Below are 27,137 nucleotides of genomic sequence, written 5' to 3'. Positions count from 1 at the left end.
GGATCATGCCAGATGGCAGATGTGGGCTCTGCAGTGGGACCTGGAGTTCCAGTGGGTGCAGGATCAGGCTCTTTCGGCGACTCTTTGACGCAAGTGGAGCTTCGGCCTCCTCTGTGCCTTTCTGCCTATACCACTTCTGCCCAAAGGGCTCAGGAAGATCAATCACAACCTGGCTCAAGTCAATCTTGTGGTTCGGGATTGGACATGAAGAATCTGGTATTCGGACCATCTGAGCATGGCCATCAATCCTTCAATCAGACTGCCCCTTTGGGAGTATATTCTGTCACAGAAGCAGGGGACGGTTCTTCACGTGAACCTGTCCAGTCTCCCTCTCCTTGCGTGGAGATTGAGCGGTGGCAGTTGACAGCTTTCGACCTTCCACTCAAAGTCTGTGATGGCATCTTAACCAGGCATCCCTCCACTAAAACGGTATACGCCTGTAGATGGAACAAATTTGTGGATTGGCGCACAACAAAGGCTGTTGATCCCCTTTCTGCCCCTCTTTCAGACGGTCTGTTGTACATTTACGTTAGCCCAGCAGTGCTCTGCTTGAGCACCCTTAAGGGTTATCTCTGCCTTTGAGACTTCCAGATCAGCCCTCTTTGTTCAAATCTCCCATTCTTAATAGGTTTCTTAAGGGCCTTACTCACTTGTTTCCTCTAACTCCTTTCATAATGCCCCATTGGATTTTTAATTAGCTTTTGACTTTTCTTACAAGTGCTCCCTTCAAGCCTCTTCATAATTGCCCTCTCAGGCTTCTAACCCTTAAGACTGCTTTCCTCATTGCCATCTCGTCTGCTCACAGAGTTAGCGAGCTCCAGGCTCTGTCTTCCAAGTCTCCCTATCTGTCTGTCCATCCAGATAAAGTGGTGCTTCAAACTAAATTTTGTTCCTCCCTAAAGTGGTCACACCTTTACATGTGGGTTAATCCATTACTCTGCCCACCTTTTACCCAGCTCCGCATCCCCCAAAACGTGTGTTGTCTTTATCTTGATCGTACAAAAGACTTCGGGTGGGTGATAAACTCTTCATTGGCTATATGAGTGCTGAGAAAGGTCTGGCAGTACAGAAAAAGACCATCTCTCAAAGGGTTGTACTAGTCATTAAATTATGCTACGCACCGGCAAAGAAGCAACCTCCTGCGGGGTTACGTCCTCACTCTACTAGAGCAACAGCGGCAACTACTGTGTTAGCACCCGGAATCCCAGTCCTGGATATCTGTCGGGCGCCAACACAGGTATCCCTGTACACGTTTACAAGACACTACTGCCTGGACAGCACAGTCCAGAGAGACAGATACTTCGTTTGTTTGGTCCTCCAGGACTTCGTGTGATCTTGGTTCGCAGACCCTCCTCCGGGACTGGTATTGCTGGGGTATCTATTCTAAGATAAGGAATCTACAACTAGAAGTCTCTATCTGATGAACAAGTTACTTACTTTCGGAAAATATGCATCTGGTAGAGACATTTTCTAGTTGTAGATTCCTTACCGTCCTACCCATCCTTCCCGCCCTGCATACTGATTTTTAGGAATAGGGACTCCCCTAAAGTGCCCTGGTTTTTGACACACCATTGTTCAGTATCTTGCATGGCTCTGCGCCTCTGGCGTGGAAAGTTGTGTTAAGAACTGACATCAGCGTGCCTGGGCGGCGTCTACGTTGGTCCCACGCACACTACGCGGACGACAGAGGCGGAGACGACTGACGCCAACTACTGACGCACACAGGTACTACTGATGAAAAATCTCTGAGTTCAGAATGACGCCTGGGAGAAATTCTAAGGTAAGGAATCTACAATTATAGTATGTCTCTACCAGATAAATCATTACCAAAGGTAAGTAACTTGTTCTTCAAGTTTAATAGGACAGCAGACAATAGTGTAGTTAATAGAGTCCCTTGTTTAGCAATGGCAACCTGGATAGCCTACAGACATGCCCTTACTGCGGAATTACTAAAAACGAAATTTTGAGAAAGTGCTTCTAACATTCTCATAATAATATCACTAAAGCTCAAATAAATTTCATGAGAACCTCAAATACAGCTCACAGGACTTGTGAAGAGGCTAGATGACCGTGGCATACAACAGCATTTCAGATATTATGTCCTCTCAAAAATATATTGAGTTTTATTGACTTTACTTGTTCTTGAAGAGAACAAAAACATACATGAAAGTTGTAAAGGTTTTGTCAGCCAAAGTTAGTACGATGAGTACCAGTTTCCAGAGATCTGGGAGAAGCTCCTAAACAGGACCCCCATGTGGAATCCCCACCCTAAGATTCCCCTTCCTCCTCCCCCCTATAGCACAACAGAGGTGTGGCATACAATCCTATGTATAACAGGATTTAGAGAACACAGTCGCCAGTTCAGTCCTTGTTGCTAAGCATATTTCTATCCCACTCATTGTTTCTTGTGGTCGGATCAATAGCTTCTTGCGTGGCTGCAAAGTTGTCATTGCGGCATTGACTGAGCGGCCAAACTGGGAACTATGCATATGGAAGAAGCAACCTCACCACAGCATTTAAACTTTCCCCTTTGTTGCTGATCCCTTCCAGCATTCTATACATCTGCTGCATGACTTAGGCCATGCAAAGGACGCACAGAATGATCTGTGATAGGAAAAACATTGGAAGCACTTCATTTTCCACAAGTCACTGTTCTTTTCTGTCATGGAAATGTAAGTTTTTGTTGTCCTGAATAAAATTTCTTAATTTCCTCTTTGGCGTGGGCCCCCAAGAAAAATAGCCAAAATCTTCTCCTGCACCTGTACATAGGCCTGCAATGCAAAAAGTTACTGACCTTCTGTAACAATATATCTGTAAGAAACAGTAGTTAGTGTTTGATTCCTTACCTTAGAATATCCCCAGGCGTCAGAATGGATCCGAAAAGTTTTCGTCAGCAGTGCCCCTGCACGTCGGTAGGAGTCGTCTGCGGCTCCGGGTCCGTCGTCGTCGTCGTGATTGCCGGGAGGACGTCAGAGTAGTTAGACGCCGCCCTCGCGCGCTGACGTCAGTTCTATACATAGCTTTCCGCGCCAGGAACGCAGAGCAATGCCAGAAACCAACACTGGTGCCATGAAACTAGGGCCCTCAAATGGAGATACCTTAACCCAAGATATCGGTTCGCAGAACGGGGAGGATGGGTGGGGCAGTAAGGAATCTAACACCAACTACTGTTTCTAACATGGAATATGCTACTTACCAGTATGCATCTGTTCTTGGCATAGAGGGCTGCAGAGTGGTACATTATGAATAGATCGCCATCTGGTGTTGGGCTCGGATGATTGCACTTTGTTTTTCTCTTGGAGAGTCTTTTGTATGTTGGTGACTCCTCCCTTAGTTGGTAGTGCGCATGGGCATCGGCTCCATCCTTAGATTGTTTTGCCATAGTAGGGTTAGATGGAGTAGTATAGTAGAATACAGATAAGAATGCCCATGTAAGTGTATCTAAATAAGATAATGTTGGAACAGACACAGGTTTCCGGGGAGGCTGGGAGGGCATGTACCACTCTGCAGCCCTCTATGCCAAGAACAGATGCATACTGGTAAGTAGCATATTCCGTTCGAGGCATATGGGCTGCAGATGGTACATTATGAATAGACTATACAGCAGTTCTCTCCCTAGCGGTGGTCGCCCGTGTCTGTTGCAACTGTCTGAAACAATGTTTTTAATACTGCTTGTCCCACTCTAGCTTGTTGTGTTGCGTGCACATCAACACAATAGTGTTTTGTGAAAGTGTGCGGTGTAACCCAGGTAGCCGCTTTGCATATGTCATCTAGTGGAATGTTTCCCAGAAATGCCATAGATGCTCCTAGTTTACGTGTAGAGTGAGCTCTAGGAGGAACAGTTAATGTTCTCTTTGCCTTTAAGTAGCATATTTGAATGCATTTTACAATCCATCTGGCAATGCCCGCTTTGGAGATGGGATTGCCTTTATGTGTGGGAGAAAACGCAACAAATAGCTGTTTTGTCTTTCTGAAAGTTTGTGTTCTCTCTATATAGTACAATATGGCCCTCCTAACATCCAGTGTATGTAGGGCTCTTTCCGCTACTGTTTGTGGTTTTGGAAAGAAAACCGGTAATTCCACTGACTGATTGATGTGGAATGCTGAGATAACCTTTGGTAAGAATTTTGGGTTTGTTCTAAGAACCACTTTATTTTGGTGTAGCTGCATAAATGGTTCTTGAATCGTAAAAGCCTGCAATTCACTTACTCTTCTAAGTGACGTGATAGCTATGAGGAAGGCCACCTTCCATGTGAGGAATTGTATTTCACACCTATGCATAGGTTCAAAGGGTGGCCCCATTAGTCTGGTAAGCACTATGTTGAGATTCCAGACTGGGGAAGGTGGTCTTCTTGGTGGAATGACTCTTTTGAGTCCTTCCATGAAAGCTTTAATTGCTGGTACTTTAAACAGTGACAGGTGTTGCCTGTTTTGTAGGTACACCGCTATGGCTGCTAGATGAACCCTAATAGAGGTATATGCTAGATTACATTGCTGTAAGTGTAATAAATAGCAAATGATTTGTTTAGTGGATGCATCCAGAGGGTTGATGTGCTTACTGTTACAGTGTATAGCAAACCTCTTCCATTTTGCTGCATAGCATGCTCTGGTGGTAGGACGTCTTGCCTGTTTAATGATTTCCATGCATTCTGGTGGTAAATCTAAATACCCAAACTCTATGACCTCAGGAGCCAGATCGCTAGGTTCAGTTGTTTGGGATCTGGGTGCATTATTTCTCCATGGTTCTGTGTAAGATGCATGGGTAATAACCTTAGCTTTTGATGTGGTACTTGTGAGAGTTGTAGCAGCGTGGTGAACCACGGCTGTCTTGCCCACGTGGGTGCCACTAGTATCATTGTCATTGAGTGTTGCTGCAGTTTCCTCACCAGTAATGGAATTAGTGGTAGAGGAGGGAACGCGTAAGCAAATTTGTTGGACCAATTTATCCACAGTGCATTGCCCTGGGACCTTTGGTGTGGGTACCTGGATGCGAATTGTTTGCATTTTGCGTTCTGATGATTTGCAAACAGATCTATCTCTGGTTGCCCCCATTTTTGGAAGAATGGCTGTAGTATTTGGTTGTGCATTTCCCATTCGTGAACTTGTTCTGACTGTCTGCTTAGGATGTCTGCTATTTGATTTTGAATTCCTGGTAGGTGTTCCGCTAACAGGTAGATTTTTTGCGGAATGGCCCATCTCCATATGTCCTGTGCTAGTTTGGACAGTTGGAGAGAGTGTGTCCCCCCCTGTTTTTGAATATAATACATTGCAGTCATGTTGTCTGTTCTGATCAGGACTGCCTTGTTTGTTATTTGCATTTGGAAAGCTTTTAGTGCTAGAAATATTGCTAATAGTTCCAGGTAGTTGATGTGCAGTTTCTTTTGCTGCGCACTCCACTTCCCCTGTACTGTGTATTTGTCCATATGCGCTCCCCATCCGGAGAGCGATGCGTCCGCTGTTATTATTACTTGTGGAATTGGCTCTAGGAACGACCGTCCCTTGGAAATGTTTTCTGTGTTCCACCACTTCAGAGAGCGATACGTCCGGTCGTTTACCAACATCAGATCTGTAATCTGACCTTGAGCCTGATTCCACTGTGTCGCTAGACAATCTTGTAGTGGGCGCATTTGTAGTCTGGCATGTGGTATTAGCAGTATGCAAGAGGACATCATGCCTAATAGTTGCATAAACACTTGTGCTGGTAGTGAGTGTTGTGGTTGAAATCTTTGTATTAACCCGACCATTGTCTGTACTCTGATTGGGTTGGGGTATGCTATTGCCTTTTCTGTGTCTACTGTAGCCCCCAGGTATTGCTGGATCTGGTTTGGTTGCAGGTGTGATTTTTTGTAGTTCACCGTAAACCCTAGGTGGTGCAGCAGTTGAATTGTCTTCTGTGTGTTGTGAAGACATTCCTCCTTTGATTTGGCCTTTATTAGCCAATCGTCCAAGTATGGGAAGACATGTATTTGTTGTCTTCTTAGGTGTGCTGCCACCACAGCTAGGCATTTTGTGAAAACTCTCAGTGCTGTTGTGACACCGAACGGAAGGACCTTGAACTGGTAGTGTTGTCCTTCTAACACAAACCTTAGGTATTTTCTGTGGGCTTTGTGAATTGGGATATGAAAGTAAGCGTCTTTTAGATCCAGTGTAGAAAGAAAGTCCCCTTTCTTCAGTAAAGGGAGTACTTGTTGGAGCGTGACCATGTGGAAGTGTTCCGAATTTATGTAAGCATTGAGAGGTCTGAGGTCTAATATTGGTCGTAGGGACCCGTCCTTTTTGGGGATCAGGAAGTATAGAGAGTATACTCCTGTTCCTTGTTGATCCTTTGGGACCTTCTCTATTGCATGCTTTTGTAGAAGTGCTAGCACTTCTTCTCTTAACAATGTCAGATGATCCTGACTCATTGGACGCTGTTTGGGGGGGATGTTTGGTGGGGTAGCTGTGAGTTCTAGGCAATAACCATGTTGGATAATTTGTCTCACCCACTTGTCTGACGTGATGTTTTCCCAGACAGGTAGGAACTGTGATAGACGTCCCCCGACCGGTGTTATGTGGTCTGGGGGGAGATCTATGAAGTCACTGTTTTGGTGTTGAGGCGTTGCGGTTGTTATTATTTCCGCGGCCTCTACCCTTATTGTTGTTACCTCTGTAATTACCTCTTGAATTACCTCTGGGTGATGTTGGTGTGAAAGATGTGGATTGCTGATTTGTTCCTGTGTTTTTTGAGCCCCCTCTATAGGTGGATCTACGAAAGGAACCTCTGTGCGTTGGCTGTTGCAATGCTCCCATTGACTTAGCCGTTTCCGTATCTTTCTTCATCTTTTCTAATGTCTCGTCTGTACTTGAACCAAACAAGGTCTTCTGATCAAATGTTCTGTTCAGTAGGGCTGTTTGAACTTCTTGTTTGAATCCTGAGATTCTAAGCCACGCGTGCCTTCTTAGCATGACACTAGTGTTAATAGACCTTGCTGCAGTGTCTGCTGCGTCTAATGCACACTTAATGGAAGTATTGGTTATTATTTTACCTTCCTGTATTAATTGGTCTGCCTTCTTCTGATATTCTTTTGGAAGATGTGTGAGAAGTTTTTCTAACTCATCATAATGTGCCCTGTCGTAACGTGCGAGTAGTGCTTGTGTATTAGCTATACGCCAGCTATTCGCTGCCTGTGATGCTACTCTTTTGCCTGATGCATCTATTAACTTCGACTCTTTATCTGGTGGAGGAGCCTCTCCTGTAGATAATGAGTTTGCTCTTTTACGAGCGTTTGAGACCACCAGCGAGTCTAGAGGTACATGCCCTCTAATAAATATTGGGTCCTTTGGAGCCGCTTTGTATTTCTTATCGATTCTTGGGTTTAACACCCTGGCTCTCACTGGGTTTTCGAATATTTCTTCTGTGTGAGTGAGAAGACCCTTTAGCATAGGAAGAGTACCTGATGTTCTCTGTGCACTAGGTAGAGTCTCTAACAAGAAATCCTCTATCTGAGGTTCTGTGTGCATATCTAGTTTGTGATATTTTGCTGCCCTATTAATGAGCTGCACAAAACCTGTGTTATCATCAGGTGGTGAAGGCTTTGAGGGGTATAGCTCTGGGTCGTTGTCCTCATCTGACCCTACATCGTAATTTTCCCATGGATCTTCCTCATCTTGGATAGATTCGTCATCCCCTTGAGGTTCTCCCTCCCCTATATCACTGTCTACATCTGACTGAGGTGTAGCTGGTCTTGGTGTGGAGGGTGTAGGAATATGTGGCCTATTGTGAGGAATAGGAGAAGAGGGTGTGTCTCTAGGACGAGGAGAAGCAGGAGGAGTTATGTTCGTCCCCATTGTTCTCTTTTTTGAAGGAAGAGGTTTATCTTCTGACTGTTCACTCTTTCTCTTCTTCGTGACCACTTTCCCAGTCTGTGGGTCAATAAACAAGATCTTTTGTTTGGGATCTGTTTGTTGCTCTTGAATCGGTACCGAGGGTCCTGGTTCCGAGAGCTGTTTTTGTTTTCGATCTTCAGATCTTTCTGTTTTCGACACCGAATGTCTGCTCGATTCCGACTTTTTGGGTATCGAGTGTCTTTTGGGCGATACATCATATTTCTTTTTCGACATGGAATGTTTCGATACCGAGCTCTCCTTTGTATGCAGCCTCGGTGTCGAAGTCGATGACGCCCTTTTCTCGGATCCGACGTGGTGGGATTCCGAGTGTTTCGGTTTCAGTTTCGGTTTCGTTGCCGGGCCCGAAGGCGGGGCGTCGGAAACTTTTTTCAGCGGTTTGACCGGGCCCGAGGGCGGGGTCGTTACCGCACGGGGTCGGTTTTTCGGTAAGGGGACGTCGTCACTCACGGTTTGTTGCTCGAAGAGTTCTTCAACCTCCGACTGGTCCCCTTCCGACCCAGACTGGTCCTCTTCTTCCTCGATTTGTTCGTCTCCGAACAGCTCCGGGATTGCCTCCGCCTGCATTCTGGAAGCCTCGTGTCTTCGAGCTCGACGATTTCTAATCGTTAGCTTAGAGGAGAATGCTGCGCAGGCTTCGCAGTCCCTGGATTCGTGTTCAGGCGATAGACAGAGGTTGCACACCTCGTGTAGGTCCTTGTGTGGGAACTTAGCACCACACGATGGACATTTTTTGAATGGAGTCCTTTCCATGGACTCCGGGCTTGACTGCGTCGAGAAAGGTCTCCTGTTCTTCGACGTAGATCTAAGTTTTTCTCTTCTATTTTGAATTTATAACGCGTCGGAATGGAAAAGAACGCGTTCGCTAACAATACCGTCGAATTGGAAAGGGAATACGCGCCGAAAAATCACTTTCTTCTGAAGTTGATCTGGAGCGTCTCGATCTTCATCCGAACCCGATGGCGGAAAAAAACAATCTAAGGATGGAGCCGATGCCCATGCGCACTACCAACTAAGGGAGGAGTCACCAACATACAAAAGACTCTCCAAGAGAAAAACAAAGTGCAATCATCCGAGCCCAACACCAGATGGCGATCTATTCATAATGTACCATCTGCAGCCCATATGCCTCGAACATATCGTTACCGAAGGTAAGTAACTTGTGCATCTGAACGAAAGAGGTTAATGTTAGATTCCTTACCTTAGAATAGATACCCCAGCAATACCAACCCCGGTGGTGGGTCTGCGAACCAAGATCACACCAGGAAGTCCTGGAGAACAGAACGGCCAAAGAAGCCATCTCTCCGGACTTGGAGGTCCAGGCAGTAGTGCTTAGCGAACGTGTGCAGCGAGGCCCACGTAGCTGCCTGACAGATGTCCTGCAAGGGGACTCCCCGACCCAGGGCAGTAGTAGCCGCCGTGGCCCGAGTGGAATGGGTGTGCTGCCACACAGGAGGCTCCTTTTTCGCCAAGGAATAACAGACCTTGATGCACAAAATGAACCCACCGAGAGCTGGTCCGCTTGTGCACCACTCGTCCCTTCTTAGCGCCCACGTAAACAACAAAGAGCTGGTCGTCCGCCCGGAACTGACGTGTGCGGTCTAGATAAAAAGAAAGCGCACGTTTTGGGTCCGGACAGTGGAGCCTCTCTTACTCTTTTGAGGGATGCAGAGGCGGAAAGAAGGTGGGCAAGGTGATGGACTACCCGATGTGAAAGGCCGTAACCACCTTGGGAAGGAAAGAAGGATGAGTCCTCAGAACAACTTTGTCTGGATGGACAGAGAGGAAAGGAGACTTAGAAGACAGAGCCTACAGCTCACTCACACTTCTGGAAGAGGTGATGGCAACCAGGAAAGCAGTTTTAAGCGTCAGAAGACAAAGAGGACAATTATGAAGTGGCTCAAAGAGAGTGCACATCAGATAAGTAAGTACCAAATTCAAGTCCCACTGAGGCATCACGAAAGGAACAGGAGGGAACATGTGTGTGATGCCTTTCAAGAATCTATGTACAACAGGGGACTTGAAGCCTTAAGAAGGCTGAAATGGCCGAGAGATAGCCTTTGATAGTGGCCAGAGCAGAGCCCTGCTGTGCAAGAGAAAGAAAGAAGAGGAGAACCTCTAAAAGAGGGGTAGAAAGTGGATACACAGCCTTTGCTGTGCATCATGCGACAAATCTGTTCCACCTGCAGGCGTGTACCGTTCTTGTGGAGGGAAGCCTGGCTGCAAGAATCTCATCACAGACTTCAGGAGGCAAGTCAAATGGCCTCAAACTGTCACCGCTCAATCTCCACGCAAGTAGGTGGAGACTGGACGGGTTTGGGTGGATGACCGTCCCCTGCTGCTGCAACAGAAGGTACTCCTGAAGAGGTAGACGAATCAGGGGATCAACTGACATACTGAGTAGCTCGGGATACCAGTATCTTCGTGCCCAGTCCGGAGTCACAAGGCTTACTTGGGCCCGGTCCTGCCGGGCCCAAGTTTGGAGGTGGGAGACGACTCTCTGGTGCGAGCCCACCTTCAACAACCAATTGTTGAGCTAGGGGAAGACTGGAACCCCTGATCTGCGCAGATGAGCTGCGACCACTGCCATCACTTTCGTGAACACCCGAGGGGCACTGGTGAGGCCGAAGTGGAGCACGGTAAACTGAAAGTGCTCGTGGCATACCGTGAACCGCAGGTAGCGCCGGTGGGCCGGGAAGACAGGATGTGGAAATCGGCATCCTGCAAGTCCAACGCTACCATCCAGTCTCCAGGGTCCACGGCAGCCCGGACCTGAGCTAAAGTCAGCATCTTGAACTTCTCTTTGGGGAGGAAGCCGTTGACGCTTCGGAGGTCCAAGATAGGGCTCAAGCCCCCCTTGCCCTTCTTGGGAACCAGAAAGTAGTGGGAGTAGCAACCACGTCCAACTTCTGGCTCAGGAACGTGCCCGATGGCCCCCTTGGCCAAGAGGGCCATAACTTCCTCCTGCAGAAGCTGCAAGTGATCCTCCGACATGCAGTGGTACTGCGGTGGCACGGCTGGAGGGGTCGCCTCGGGAGGGTGTAGCCCCTTCGGACGATTTGCAGCACCCACCTGTCCGAAGTGATGGTACGCCAGTGGAGGAGGCAATGGCAAACCCTGCACCCCACTGGCGTTGAATGGGCCTGAAAGCTCGGACTAGGAAGGCTTTGAGGCAGATGCTGCAGGAGTGGATGTGAACTGACCGGGCCTCTGTCCCCCTGCACCGCCACGGCGGTTACCGTGTCCACGTTGAGGTTGGTTCTGTGGCCTCTGGCTGGACGAACATGTGGGGGTGCCCCTTCCTTGGCCACGAAAGGGGCGAACAGCAGAAGGCTGCTGGCGCTGGTCCGACAGGCCCAAGGACTTGGCCGTAGCCCTGGAGTCCTTGAAACGCTCAAGCGCACTGTCTGCTTTGTCGCCGAAAAGGCGACGGCCATCGAAGGGCATGTCCATGAACATTGACTGGACATCCCCGGAAAAATTGGCGGACCTCAGCCAGGCGTGGCGACGGATTGCCACAGTCGTAAAAATCGATCCCCAGCGAGTCCGTGGGATCAAGTCCACATCTGATAGAATAACGTGCTGCGTCCCACCCCTCAGAAAGAGCTTGGGCGAGCTGTGTCTGGGCCTCCTCCGGACACTGGGGCAGCACATACGCAACCGTGTACCACAAAGAGTGGGTGTAACGGCCCAAAAGGCAAGCAGTGTTGATAGACCGCAACCCCAGACTAAGTGAGGAGAAAAGTTTCTTCCCAAAGTGGTCAAAACTTTTGGATTCCCGATCTGGAGGGGTAGTCTGGAATGCGGTCTGGGACGTAGAAGCCTGGCTCACCAGGCTCTCTGGGTGGGGTGTACGGACTGAAAACCGGGATCGCCCGGAGCCGGGCGGTGGAGTCGGGCCACGTTCCGATCCACAGGGGGCACTGTGGAGGGCTTGGACCAGGTGCCCATCAGAACGTATGTGAGGGCCTCATTGAACAGCAGCAGAGGCTCCGAAGAGCTTACTGGTGGCTGAAGCACATCGGTGAGGAGATTAGTCATCAAGGCCGCAGCAGGGAGCTCAAGAGACAAGTGGATAAATGTTTGGGTGGAAATTGCTGGGTCTCGGTGCTAGAATTGTCAGGGCTCAATTGTGTTGTGGCACATTCCTCGCGAAAGGCTTCACCCAAGAGCCATTGTAAGGGCAAGTATAGAGGAAAAGTGGAGGACTGTGCCCTCACGTTTTGTCAGAAGTGATCCGAAAATGAAATACAGACGTTCTTTGAAAGTTTTATGTGCGTAGTTTTTATTTCATGTTACATCTGTGAATATAGAACAGCAGACACGTGTTTCGCCCTAGTGGCCTATAGGCCGTGGGCTTTTTCAAGGCAAGGGTCTGGTGTTGGTGTAGGTCAAGATCATTATTCTGTTAGAAAGCCGGTATTTCGTCTCTGCGGTCCAGGGCGAAACACGTGTCGGCTGTTCTATATTCCAACTTTCAAAGAACCTCTGTATTTCATTTTCGGATCACTTCTGACAAAACGTGAGGGCACAGTCCTCCACTTTTCCTCTAAGCTCAAGAGAAAAAGGCCTTGGCTGCCCTGCGCAACACCACACCAAAGGTAGCACCCTCCTCCGTAGCCACGGAGGGAGGAGAAATTAAGCCAGTGTCAGGCGAAGTTTCAAGGCCACTGACACCCCCTAGTTTGTCTGCTCAGTCCTGACTCAAGTTGCACTGCTGTGCCAGAGGGTCCTCTGACCCCTCCCAGTTCTCCCCTGCATCCGTGTCCTGATAAACAGACAGGAATTACAGAACCGGATCATAGATGAATTGCTCCCCCATCGGCGCCGGACCCGAGCTGAAACTGGGGACGGCGTTGTCGACGGCGCCGGGAGTGACACCATCGGGGTCGGCGCCAGCGGAGGAGTCGTGAAGTCAACTGGCGCCGACCGGGATCCAGGCCTGGATCCCCCGGGCCCTGCGACGTCGGGACCGAAGTCGACGACAGCGCCGGGGCTGAAGTCGCTGGCTAGCTAAGGCCCCTCGTCGGGTTTGCGAGGCGCGCCGACAGGCCTCGCCAGAGGGAAGTGAGTCCTCATGGCCACGAAGAAATCACATAGCTCCTCCGGCGTCGCATTCAGTCCAGGGACCGAAGGGTATGGGACCGGACGCGACGCCTGCGGCTCCGGCAGAGCCGTGCCGGTGATGCCAAATGAACCCTCGACCGGCGAGGGGAGTCAGAACAGCGATGTCGCTTCTTTGACTTTTTTAGAGTGCCTCGACTTACCAGAGTTGAGGAGTTGGAGCCCAACGAACGGTGCGGGCTCCAGCTCCACTAATTGCCCCTCGACCGGGACCTCGAGCGGCGCAGAGCCGACTACCGGAGCTCTAGTAACTTGCGGGACCGCTCCCGCCTAGCCTTTGACGTCAAGGACTGGCAGTCGGCCCCTAGGCAGTACAGACACCGGCGGTAGGGGTCAGTCACCGACTTCAGGCGGTGACGGGCGTCACACGGCTGGAATACAGGCATTCCTACCGGCACTAGGAGTTGAATCGAATCGAAAAAGATAACCAAAATAGGCCAAAAGGTTAGTCAAAAAGTGACTAGGGTATTAGCTCTTCCCGGATCTGCGCTTGCTGGCGTGGAAAAAAGAAGAACTGATGTCAGGGCGCGAGGGCAGCGTCTAAGTACTCAGACGACTTCATCCCGGCGATCACGACGCCGACGACTGACGCGGAGCCGCAGACGACGCCTACCCACGCGCAGGGGTACTGCTGACGAAAACTTTCCAGTCTGACGCCTGGGGATATTCTAAGGTAAGAAATCTAACACTAACCTGTTTCTTTCAGATCCTTTACTACAAAGTATCCTACTTTACTACACGTGTAGCAGAGTCTACATTGTTCACTGAAGCAATTTGGCTTTTGACCCAGACTGCTCTAAAGTCGAAGAATCTGAAACACTGAAGAAGGCGGAATTTTATGTTATGCGACGAATATAGACCCAGTGCAGAAGACTGCCCAGCCTCCTCCTTTTGCTGCTAGAAGACATTGCCCCTTGGCAAGAAGGTTTTTGCTTTTAGCAACTGAAAAGAGAAAGGGTTTGAAGTCATGGAATTTGAATTTTTCGAATCACAAAGAACATTTTCTTGCAAAAGCGGGTGTTTAGAATGTAAACTATGTCGACTACAGTAATCCGTCCTCCAGAAGAGCTCTCTAGTTTCAGAGCAGTGTGAAGATTGCTACAAACACAATGATTAAAGCGGAGATATAAATCATTCAATTGAATATTGAATGTAGCAGTTTACCTCAAAAAATCCCAAAACTTTCAGATTAGGCCATAACAACCTACAAAGAACATTTTAATGAATAGGAGACATGGGGTAGATGCATATTTTAAGCCAAACTTATCACAAGGGTTTTTTCAACTGTAACAATAAGTGCAGTTATGTACAGAATACGTTGTCGCTATTTTAAAGCATTTTTTTGCATCTGCGGAAAATTGTCTGACAGAGGAAATATTTGGCGGCAATATTAATCTTGACATCTACATCCTCACTCTAAATCAGCTTCAGAGGTCCTCTTGCCCAAGTGGCCCCATTGGATATTCATCACAGCCTGCTGAAGAACTTGACATGGCAGTGGCCACAGCGCTCTTGACAGACCAACAGCAACACCACCACAAAATAAAGATAGAGGCCTCCAATGCCTTGGGTTACCTTGTGCACAGATGATACAACGGTCCACGTTCATATCAACAATGCTCGTAAGCTGTTAGTCTCTCAGAGTTCTTGGATAAGTGGGGGTGAGAGGACATGTTCCTCTTCAGCCCAGACATGGGTAAGATCAATAGTCAAAGGGGACATGGCAGTCTCCCATGCTCAGCACTGTGGTGTGCTGGGTCTTTGATTTTAAATGTTTTTATTAACGTTTCTTAAAGTCTTGTTACAGATTCACACACATGTAGTTTATACAGGCGATTAAATCAATTCAAGAGAAATGTACCTGGCAAGTATCAAATCTGAATATATAGAACACCGTCAAATCAGACAGTTCAATAAAACAAGCATTGCAACAGCCTTTTGTGCATATTAGCATTGGGTACATCAATGTGGTAAGAGTCACAGCACAAGAGTACCAACATGTGTGACGCTGCATAGCTGCTATTGGAGAACGTGAGGAGTTGGGTCCTTGGCTATCAAGCAGCATTAGATAGTGAGGCACAACAAGGATGTTAAGAAGAAAATAAAGTTAAGCAAGTTCACAAGGTAGAGATAGTGGTCAGGTTAACCTGTGCATCAGTCATTTGGACTTTGAAAGTAGAGCTGCTGGTTCCAGTAGCTTTTGTGCAGGCACTTATTCAAACCATCACAAAAGCTGAAACTTCTGCCATACCTTCAATTATGTCTTCAGGTAATGGATGTGAGAAAGTGCCATCTTTCTTTCATTGCACTTTTTGCTGAACTGCTGATGTGCTTGACAGAGTGTGCACTGGGCTCCTGCCAACCAGGGCCTGTGTTCCTTCTCTGAAGCTGTGTTGAAACAAAACCCAATTGGCATCTCTGGCCACCTATCAGCCCCTAGTAAATGGTACCCTAGGTACTCAGGGCATGGTGACCAGAGAAGACCCCCAAGGGCTGCAGCACTTATTGTGCCACCCTTAGGGGCCCTGTACCCTGACACCCACATACTGCCTTTGCAGGCTGAGTGTCTAAGTACAGAACTAAACAGGGTGTCGACATGGCACACATCCCTGTGTAAATGTGTGGTAGTGTGTGGCACACTGTTTATTCTTCGTGGTTTATTCTGTGTAAACCAATTAATCTTGTTTCTTGAATTTATGGGTGCTGGTGGGTAGCTCCTTCTGATCACGAGGAGTTTAATGATCAAGTCATGAAAATTACACTGTTTTTTTCCAATTACAGATTGAACTCACTTCCCCTGATGAAGGGCTCAGTCCCGAAATGCATAGGGATGGGACACATATTGTATAACTCAATCAACACATATGTGTAAAAACGTTATCTGAAGAAAGGAAATATAACATTCTAATGCGGAAATTGTGATGTAAAAATGATGACAACGCATTAAAAGACAAACAATTGGTTTGAAGAAAGCAAATACAAAGGTTCAATGTTTTCATTTTATGTGGATAATGAATGCAGATTACCTGGAATGAATACGTTCTGCAAGGAGTGCTAGTTGGGCACAGTGTTATTGAATTAACAGTGTACTTTTCATGACACATCCCTGTGTGCCATCCCCACAAACCCCACTGCCCTGGCACACATAAGTCACCCCTCTAGCTGGGTGCCCTATGCCAGTGGTGTGGGCACAGGTGCATGAGCCCTGTGCCCCTACAGTACCCAGGGCCATTCATGGGCACTGTAAGTGCAGTGCTGCCATTTAAGAGTATATGGTGCTGGGAGGTCGTCATTACGAACTCCACAGCACCATGATGGGTTCACTGAAGACTGAGAAGTTTGGTATCAAACTGCTCAGCACATTAAACCTGCACTGATGCCAGTGTGAGGTTTAATGTAAAACGCACCAGAGGGCATCTTAGAGATGCCCCCTGAAACCTAACCTACAATCCAAGTCTGGACAGAGGGGCTGCCTAGGCTGCCACACAGCAAACATGTTGTTGGACCCCTGGGTGGAGAGACCTAGCACCTCGCCCAGGATGTGCATTGTTGCAGGCTCTCCTGGGCCTGCAACAATGCACATCCTGGGCGAGGTGCTAGGTCTCCTTCCCCAGGTTGGCCATGGGGAAGCTTCAAAGGCATGCCGCCTCTGTGAGATTCTCCAGACCATTTGCCGTACCCAGCAACTGGACCCCACCATTTCTGACCCCCACTCTGGCGGGAAGACTGGCGGGAAACCCTACGTCAGGAAGGGGGGGGGGGGGGGGGGGGTGCCAGCCTGTGCCAACCCCACCCCTCAGGTGGGGGAGGCGAGGTGAAGCACAACCCCGGGCTCCAGCCATCTTAAAGATGGGGATCCCTGCCCAATCCCAGCAAGGTTCCTGCCCCCCTCCCACCGGAGAGGAGCATACTAGGGGGTGTACCCACCCCAGGACAGGAACCAATTGGTCCCTGCCCTTGTCCTACCTGTAACACCCCTAAATTCAGTATTTAGGGGCTCTGAACCTTCCTTCCTCAGATCCCGATAAGAAAAGCAGAAAGAAGATCAAGAAGAAGACGACCCGCTGTGCAGCTGCTCACAACAGGACGACACCCACTGACTTGGGCCCAGCCCTACCGGCCTTCCGATCCTGGAACCTGCTCCTGCTTAATCCCGGCGACTCCTGCAGACAGCAACCTTGGGACAATCGGAGGCCCTGCCTGCCTTGACCCCCTTAAAGACTGGGACTCCCATAAGCAGAGGCTCTGCTTCAACAACCAACCCCAGGTGCCAGCCAGGAAGCTTAAGACCTGCCCACTTTGCACCCGCCAAGCCAAGCCCGTGCCCGAGTGATCCAAGACCACGAGGACGTCTCCCCGGCGACTGGGACTCGAAGTCCAGTGCCCAAAGACCCTCCTCGACGAACCAGACGAAGCCTGCAGCCTCAGAACCCCTCCAACCACAACCAGCCGAGGGTAAGACTTCCCGACACCCAAAGACACCCCTGCACCCGGCACCCTGCGGCTCCCTGTGCCTCCTTTGGGGTACCTATCTCTTCTCCAGGATCCCAACTTATCTCTCAAAATGGTGTTCGCACCTGAAGAATCACCGTCCCAGAGTCTGCAGCCTTTCTTCCCTTTTTTCCTTTCCCATTGAATAACATTGAACGACTGACGGCTCAAAAGCACCCTGCACCCAGCCCCCCGACTGCCTCTGGCAGGGCAACCTTTGCCATATCCTACTTCCCCATTTGCCCTGAGCAAGTGACCAGGAGCCCAGCTCCCACAGCCGCGTGGACTGCTAGCCAGCAGCCACCAACCAAAGGCCCACTGCCCCTCATTGGCTAACATTGGGCCTAACTATCTCTGCACCCGGCTGCCCCTGTGCCGCTGAGGGTGAACCAACTGTACCTACCTGACCCTAGGGGACCCCGGAGTCTATGCCCAGAACCTTAACTTCACCAGCCGAGTACTCACCTGGAAACAGGTAACTCACTTACCTGCCATTGAATAACATTGACTGGTTTGACATGAAAAATCTTCTAAGTGTGAAGTTTTGAAAACTTAAAATATTCCTATAAAATCAGCCGAGTAACGAATTCCGAAGTACTCACCTGTGATCAGGAGAGAAGCTAATACTGTACATTGTAGCCCAGTATTGAACCACAAAAGTAATCCGAACCGGGTTTACCATTAACCTGTATTTTCTCCATAGGAATCCATTGTCTGCTTTTCTATGAAATTTCTTCCAAGTGTCTACTTTTCAAAACTTGAAATATTCTTTAAAATTCCCACATACTACTGAAACGTAATAACTCACCTGCCGCAAGTCGAGACCCCAGTGCTGGACCTAGGAGTCCAGGACTGGATTACAAAAGTAACGAGAACGTACTTTACATGCAACCTGAATTGTCTCCCATTGGATAACATTGTCAGATTTTCACTGAAAAGTTTAAGCGTGAACTTTTAAAATACCTTTTTACTCCTTAAAAATCATTACAATAAACAAAACATGTTTACTAAACTGTTTCCAGCTTAGACCCCAGGACTGAATCTAGGATCCAGTCTTGGACTTACAAAAGTAATCTATAAAGTAATCAACAGTAATTGTGTAGAAAAACCCATGGAGCTCAATGCTAAATTGTATGTAGAACTGTGTTGCCTATTGCAACCCATGTACCTATTGTGTTTACAACGTCATTGACTTTCTGCAAAGCAATAACCTGAGATTACTCATCACTGAGAAAAGTATATTTTGATACCTGTTGGTTCCAAAAATAAAACAACTATATCTTTTGATACAAAAACAATTGGCCTGGAGTTCAGTCCTTGAGTGTGTGAAACCTTTTGCTGACTGAGTGTGTACAACAAATGCTTTACACTGTCCTCTGGTACTGCCTTACTGCTCGACCAAGCTACCACTTTTGAAAGTAAGGTCAGCCCTGACTTTAACCTCCGTTATACCTCTGGGGTTGGTGGCCTCTATACACACTTCACCTTACTTTGGTACAGTACATATAGAGCCTCTTTCTCACAATGGACATCCCCCACCTCGCTGAACAGTCCAGCTCTTCTTTCTGTCTGAAGGTCCGAGAAAGCTTCCACATTTCCTTAGAATCGGTAGGACACTAATTGAAGATTGTTGATCTAGTTCTAGTGGCTGCTCTGCATTTTCCCCGAATTATGCTGCAGAGCTTTTCCTTGAAGTCAACATAAAGGCCAGTATGTAAAAGACATTCGTGCAATTCATCAATACAACATTAAAAGATGGACCTGAATGGTCCAAACTAATGTATCGTATTTTTAAGCCATTTGCCTGTACTTCCTATTTAAGAAGAGGGAAAGAAAGACTAAGAACAGATGTGCACTGGGTTGCGGATTGCACATCCACACCAAAGTATCTATCACAGAGATGCCAGGCAAATCAAGTTTCTACTCCGTAAACTATTCAAGAGTTTGGTCAGGCACTATAACTGGGCAGAAGAGACTTAGCAAGATGTAAAGGCCATTTAGGCAGACAGCAACAGTGTCACTGGGGTGCAGGTGAAGTTACACTAAATGCTTGGGACTCTAGTCAAATAGCAGGAAAATCTATCAAAGATCGTATGGTGAAGTATAAGTTATTGACCTGTAAAGTTGGTTGTTCAGAATTGTTCCCTTCTATATATTCACTTGAATCCCTTATGGCCTCCCTGGCAAAGCAGATTGTTTTTGTTGTTTTAGGTTAATAGATTTTCTCAGTATCTCAAAAAGGCTAATGGATGGAGGGGCCTCTGGAGGTTTGGGAGGCAGGAGAAAAAGGGAACTCTGCAAGAAAGGAGCACCGTCACTGGGTTTTTGTTTAAAGTCCTAACGTGTTGCATGTTAATCGGTTAATTCACATTTTGATGTAGGGGAATATTCAACTGACAGGTCTATAAAAGATCTAGTGCATCAATCCCCTGTCAGACCTACCTATTTCTAACTCCACAGAAAAGTTAAATGCCATCAACATTTCTTCAGTGAGATCTGAAATCAAACAGACAACCTAGTCCACTCCAAGAATGCCACTTATAAAGATGTTTTACCTTTGCTCTTCAAAAAGCTTGGTCATCTTCCACTGATCTTTAAACACAGGCCAGATCCTCCCACTCCTAAACAAAACGTACATAGACCCGACAGGCCCTTCAACCACCTATCATTCAGATCATTAATAAGAACCAACTCATACAGGAATACCAGTTTGGCTTCAGTTCACGCTGTTGCTCGAGATGATCCCTTACACATTCTACATGATGCTCACATTACCAGAGATCATGGTCAGGCCGGGTCATGGGAGCAGGCACGGCCCGTGCAGGGCGTTATACCGGGGCGGTGACGTCAGGCAGGGGAGGGTCAGGGTGGGGGTTTTTAAAATGTGGGATATGGACCATTACAGGTAAGTACCGAAAAAAAAAAACGAATTTTGTTGCCCACGCTGCATCGCCAAATTTGATGCAGCGTGGGCAACGAAATTAGTTTTTTTTTTTTCGGTACTTACCTGTAATGGTCCATATCCCACATTTTACAACCCCCCCCACCCTGACCCTCCCCTGCCGGATGTCACCGCTGCGGTAGAACGCCCTGCACGGGCCGTGCCTCCATGGGAGGGAGGAGGAAGGAATTGGCATGTGCACCTCTAAGTGCACGTCTGTTTTGCCGGCCATCTTAGGCCAAAGAAAAAATTGGACGGAATTCTGGGCAATGCAAACATTCACCCCTTATCACAAGGATCTGGGTTAAATTCATCATTCTTTTTCTCACCACACCACACCACCCCAGTTTGGACCCAGCCATATGCAAATCATTTTTGACTCACTTCCTTGTGGGAACAGTCCAGCCCGAACTGCCAAGCCAAGTCCTCCCTTGAACAGAAACAGGCATCCTGAGACCGGTTTTCAGAGCATCAACCTTCATCAGCCAGGCTAGCTTGAATCCAGTGGTGTTGTGAGCATGGGACCCACATCTGGGCATACCCTTCCCACTTAGGGCGACATATGCAAAAGAAACAATTAATGGACAATGCTGGACAATGCAAACATTCACCCCCAGTCACAAAGACCTGGGTTAAATCCATCATTCTTTTGCTAACCCCTAAAACCAGTCCTAGGATGACCCGGCATTATCCAGCATTCTGTCCATCAATTGTTTCTTTGCATACATCTTAGGCCAGGTAAACAGACATGCGCATTTTAGTTTCTCCAACCCAGCTATATTGCACAGGCAGGTTGGAGAAACAGCACAGACTCCCTGTGCCTGGGTAAGCATTAATCAAGCCCGCTCAGGCCAATCCCTGCGCTGCTCTCATGCTATTGGTAATAGCATCAGAGAAGAATGGGGATTGCACAGAGAGTCTCATGTTGTCCCTGTGTCTGCTGGGACCAGGAAGCAGAGGAACACAGAGGCGTTAGGTAACCGGCAGCTTCAGGTAAAGCTTATTTTTTATTATTAACCCCCGGCTCTCCCCCCAGCACCCCTTCCACCTTTTGTTAGAGTCGGTCTCCGCTGAGCAGCGTTCCCCCCCCCCCCCCCCCAACCAAGATTCTGTACTGTCTTCTGTCATCTTATCTCTAAGCAGGGCAACTTGTTGACCTTCTAACAGATAACAGCTTCAGGATTCAGCAATATACTGATGATATACAAATCCACCTGAAAGTTTTATCTGCTTCAGACTTTAAACACCTCAAACATCACCTTCACATCAGCCAGACCTGTATGTTCAGCACCTACAACAAGCTCAATTCAAAACAACAGAATTTCTTCTATTTGAAAGAGAAACAGTACAAAGCTAGCCCAAGAACATGAGTATTGACTGCATTAAAGCCCGTCACTGAAGGCCAAGTCATTTGGATTCACCCTGCACCCGAATTTCATCCTCAAGGAACACATTACCAAAAAAACAGACAGTCTGGCTTCAGCTCTCATAAAGAAAGAGCAACATTTGCTTCAAGAAAGCAACTTCCATATTGCTGCTCAAGCACTCCTACTTTTGTATCTGGATGGTGGTAACGCTTTACTTCAAGGCTTCCCAGACCCCCCATTGGCACCGCTTAAAGGAATCCTAAATGCTGTAGCAGATCTCATCAAGGGCTTGATGAAATCGGATTTATGCCCCACCATGATTGAACTCCTACGGCTCCCTTTGCCAGCCCACACCAAAGTCAAACCCAGCCATATCATTTAACAAGCATTGGAAATGCAATAGGTCTCGCATTAGAAAAGTTGGAGCTATTGGTCTTGTAAATGACAAATATTTTATTTATTTGTTGGTTTTTAAAATAGCTAAATTGATAGCTTTGTCATTTACAACGCCAATAGTTATAACTTTTGCGAATGTGACACCTATAGCATTTGGAATGCAACATGTTTTGTATTTACGTGACATAGATGGCAGCTCTGGTCGTTAGGCCACATCTCTAGAGAGCAGGAGAGTTCAGCAGGGGAGAGAAGCACAGCAATATATAGATTCAATGTATGGATACTTTATGTTGATATAGTGAAAATCTACACAGATCCGCCCATGAGGGACAGACCTTCACAAACCTGCTCCAGAACATCACATCAAATTAGGATGTAAAGAAGTTTAGTAACAATGTAACTGGATTGCTGCATGTATAAATACTATTATTAGTAGACTTTGCAATTATGAGGAAGGCGGGCCCACGGGAGGCCGCAGGCGGAGGGAAGGAAAATATGAAAGTCTTTGGAGGGATTGTGGGCAAAGGGAGCCAGGAGTAAAAGGTGTGATCTTCCATGAGGTGGAGTGGGGGCTCAAGTATATGTGGGGTGGCGGGGATGCGAACTAGGGGACTTAGGCATTCATAGAATTGTTAATGGTGGTACTGCATTGCGTGCTGCGGCAGCCTTAGACACTTGTTTGTGGTGGGCGGACTGTAAGACACTGGGTTGGGCTGGATTTTGGTAGGATAGACGCACTTTGTGCGAGAACGCGCGCACATTTTTTTCCCATTACTGAACACGAGGCAGGTTAATAATGAGTAAACAAAAGGCCATGAATGCTCTTGCAACCCGTGTGAATGTGCCCCTCGCTTCGAGTCTCACGCCTCCCTCGTTCTCGCTGTCCCAAGTGAGTCCTTGTCGGCCTGTTCGCCACAGGTAAGTTCAGTATTAACTTACTTTGGTAGTAGTACTGTACTGTCACGTCAGAAAAGGGCGGGGGCATGGTGTCCATGAAACAACAGTAGGGGGGAGGGGGTGTTGAGGACGAGCACGAGGAGGTTAGGTGCGATGTCTGTGGAAAGCGAGCCTACAGGAGGCTGCGGGTGCAGGGTTGGAAAATGAGAAAGGGTTTGGAGGGATTGTTGCCATGTAACTCAACGTCTGCTTTTGTAATCAGTTCTCGTGTAATGCTCTTACCATGTATCATTTTCGTTCCTATTGTGAAGCGCTCTAACACCCTTCGGGTAAAGTGTGCGTTATATTAAAAGGCCTAAATAAATACAAAAGTACATAAGTAAAGTTAGTGGAAGTAGAGATCACGCAGCTGAGATTGTTTTCTTGTATCCGAAGCAGTGGATGTTGTAATGGGGTGACCATTTGTCACTAAACTGAAATAACACGTGGCAGCGCCTGCTTAGTATCCTTTTGAAGTGTCCCTGTGCTTTGTAACAGTCTACTTCTAATGAAAGCGGAAACAGTGTTGATGGCTGTAGGGTGGGGGAAAGGATGTCTTGAACAGCGTAAATGCAAGTCTTTGGAGAGAACAGTGTGCACCACCAAGCCATTTTTAAACGGATTCCCTCGTTTTCGACGTTCGGTCTTGGAATATTAAATAAAAGTCATTGCCAAGCCTGGTGGCAACAGATTTGATTATATATAATGAATAAAGATGGACAGGTTTAATTGGAAGCCCCAAATTGACTGAGTGAAAATCTCTGTAATTGAATCCGGTGTGAGCGGATACAGGGGGCCGCTGATGACGCAGGCTCCAGGGCTACTGATGCGATTACTGGACCGGTTATTGAGAAGGATCAATCCGGGGCTCCGTCCCTTTCACACGTACGAGCCGGGAGAGTTTATCTCTTGGTGTTGCTGTCTGTGTGACTCTCTTTTGCTCACGGTACCAAGTCAGCTTGTCAGAAACCTGCATTAAAGTCGGCCGGGCCCGATTTGATGACTGGTATTGTGTTCGCAAACCCAGCGATTCACTAAGTCACGAGCTTTGCCACTGCAGAAGCGTGATGTGCAATGTCCTAAACCGATTTTGTGAGTCCATTTCCGACATACGAAATGGGTTTTGGGACACATTATGGATCGCAATTAGGAGGCGTTTAACTGCGTTAGGATGCCAGGTATCGGAGGATTGCGACGGCAATTGCAAAGCAGTCATCACTGACCGACGTGTTGGGGGGAGTGCAGAAGTGCGGGGGGAGTGCAGAAGTGCGGGGGAAGTGCAGAAAGTGGTTTACGTGCTCATTATATGTTCTCTACATCTTGCCAAATGGGAAACTTATTTTCGACGCTGTATCTGTTCCTTCAAATTACACAAACTGCAGACAAAATGTTACCTATTTGGGGCCGCAAATGCAGATATCGAGCTCTGCTTCGCTTCAAGGCCACTGGCACTTTGTTCATTGCCGATCAAACAGGTTGGACATTGTGACGAGAGTAATTAATATTCATTAGGACATTTGGAGACCCCTGAAAACTGAAATGTATGATGAGACCGAACAGTAGATAGGCGTGATTGCATGCCGCATCCCTAGTCACAGTCCAAGGTTTCAATATCCCTGGTTTGCAACAAAAGATAGTACATCAAAGAAATGTAAAACAAGTGGAAAAAAAAAGAGAAAGCAGGGTAACCTGACCCAGGAGGGGGGAGGAGGGAGGAGAAATGCGTCTCGGCCGGAGCAGGGGGCGGAGCAGGGAGAGCGGGCTTTGGAATGTAATTCACACGGCCGGCCGGTCGTGAAACTGAAAGCATGGCCCGCCGGCCGTGAAAGCCTTTGATGCGGCAGGGGAAATGCGAGACGGCGGGAAGGGGAGGGGGCGGAGCGGGTAAACAAAGACGGACGTGCACGCGCTTTTAAGCTCAATGCGCATGCGCATTGAGCTTAAAAGTCACGGGCACTGCAAGGAATCGCCACGATTCCTTGCAGTGTGGATAAAGAGTGGATAAGTCCCAATACTCTCGCTTGCTCGATGCGCATGCGCATCGACAGGCGAGACCTAAAAAGCTATGACTATACCTCTAGTTTTCTTGCAGACACGCTCACTATATCTGGTGGTACTCTAGAAACAAGCATTGTGAACACCATCAGATTGCACACTAAAATGTAAAAAAGGAAAATAAAAACATCGAAATAGGCCTTTTCCATTTATGACCCAAATTCTGGAACACCCCTGTATCGGTTAGGACCGCTCCAGCACTGCTCAGTTTACACGTTCATCGCTCTACTGCCTTTTGGCTCATTGCGCGCTAGAGCAATGCGAATGCATTCATGCATGCAGCTTGAAAAATCCAAAGCGCGCCCTGGAATCTGAAATGTCAATTGCATTTTTATCTAAATGAAGAGTATGAAAAAAGTTAGGCTGTGACCACAAATCTATAAGAATGCAGAACGTTGTCTTTAAAGTTTTTCAAGAGTATCACAATCCTACTGTGAACAGAACATTTAGTGACACTATTTTTGAAAAAGCCTTTTTTGGCATACTTTGAATCCTGACGTCATTGATTTAAAGTTTCTTTCCAAACCCATACAAATATGACCTTTCCCTCTTGTTATCAAAGACACAGGAGACATGCATCGGACAAATGTACATGTTCTTTCAAGTGGTGCTATTTGCTTACCAGGATTGGATTGCTGGATGGAGTACAATAATGATAATGGATGATAACATAGTTATGAACCTTCTATAATTAGACGGAAAAATAAAGATATTAAAAAAATCACATGAAGATAAACAATACAATAAACTCATACAAAAGAAGTCAAACAAGCACTAAAAACGGCGCTCTCTTACCAAGTGCTTCCTTTGTGTGGACAGTGGGTGATGGCTGAACCTTTGATGGAGTTGCTTGCACCAAGCCAGAGGATGTATTTGGAGTAAAATGTATAGAATTTCCAAATACTAGTGAAGAACTGCCAACACGAGGCGCTAGAGAAAAAGGTATTGCAAACAATCAGATTGCCCTTCTGTTCAACTGTATAATTAATTTAAGCATAATTACGAAGCTTCCGGAACATAATTGCAAACATTTACATAAGCAGTTATTAAAAAGCTAAATTGCCAGAAGAAAAAGCAAGCCACTTATTGAAAAAGTAACATCTTTCTGGTAGTTACTAGCTCTACCTTCAGATTTCTCACCTGTAGAACAACCCCTGGAATCAGAATCAAAGTTAAAAGCTCTCCTGTTGTCAGTAGGGGGTTCTGGCTGCGCATCATAGCCGGAAGTGGTGTCTGGTGACGTCATCAAAGTAATATTTCACAAACCTGGCGTAGCAACACGAGTTTACATCAATTTTTTTCCCCATCCTTCGAGGCTAGTGATGGACTGATATTGATATAGTGCAGCACCAAACACTTAAAGAGATGTAACTAATTTTCCCTATAACATCGATTAAACGGGGAGGTGTGAAAATCGGTGGGGAATCTGCAGATAAGTATTCAACAGTAAGATAACGCAAGTGAGTAACTTCATCTTTAATGAATACTGCTACATACAAAATATTCATCTGTAAATGGGATTACTCAATAACACGCTGCCTTTGGACAGCTGATGGGTAGTTAGACAATGAAGCCCTGAAGAGCTGCTGTACCAAAGCACCCATCCCTACGAACTTCAGAATCTAGGCAGTAGTGCTTGGCGAACATATGCAGGGATTCCCATGCCACTGCCTTGCAGATCTCTATGGTGGTAACTCACCTAGCAAGGGAAGAAGTCGCGGACTTGTCCTTGAAATGAGCCTTAAGTCCTTCCGGAAATTGTTTCTTGGAGAACACGTAGGAGGTTTTAGTCCATCTTGAGAGAGTCCTTTACTGAGCTGCCCTTTCCTTCATAGCGCCTTAGCAACTGAAAAAGAGCTGCTGGTTATCCAGTCCTATGTCCTTGGTGCAGTCAAGATAGTAGTTGGCCACCTACCTACGGTCCAATCGATGCAACAGCTTCT

The 27,137-nt window shown here is 47.3% G+C and overlaps 1 protein-coding gene across 1 annotated transcript in view; it reads right to left on the bottom strand.

Annotated features, from left to right (window-relative positions):
• The window catches only part of BUB1 (BUB1 mitotic checkpoint serine/threonine kinase), a 1,006,269-nt gene that overhangs the window by 455,800 nt on the left and 523,332 nt on the right, over positions 1-27,137 (bottom strand). Inside the window, exon 19 of the mRNA XM_086926890.1 lies at positions 25,990-26,124. Coding sequence (XP_086783016.1) covers positions 25,990-26,124 — 135 coding nt within the window. The remainder of the gene's footprint in view (positions 1-25,989; positions 26,125-27,137) is intronic.

This window comes from Lissotriton vulgaris, chromosome 6 (genome assembly GCF_964263255.1).
Source record: "Lissotriton vulgaris chromosome 6, aLisVul1.2, whole genome shotgun sequence".
In the NCBI taxonomy this organism is placed as follows: domain Eukaryota; kingdom Metazoa; phylum Chordata; class Amphibia; order Caudata; family Salamandridae; genus Lissotriton; species Lissotriton vulgaris.
This window is presented reverse-complemented; position numbering and strand designations above follow the sequence as displayed.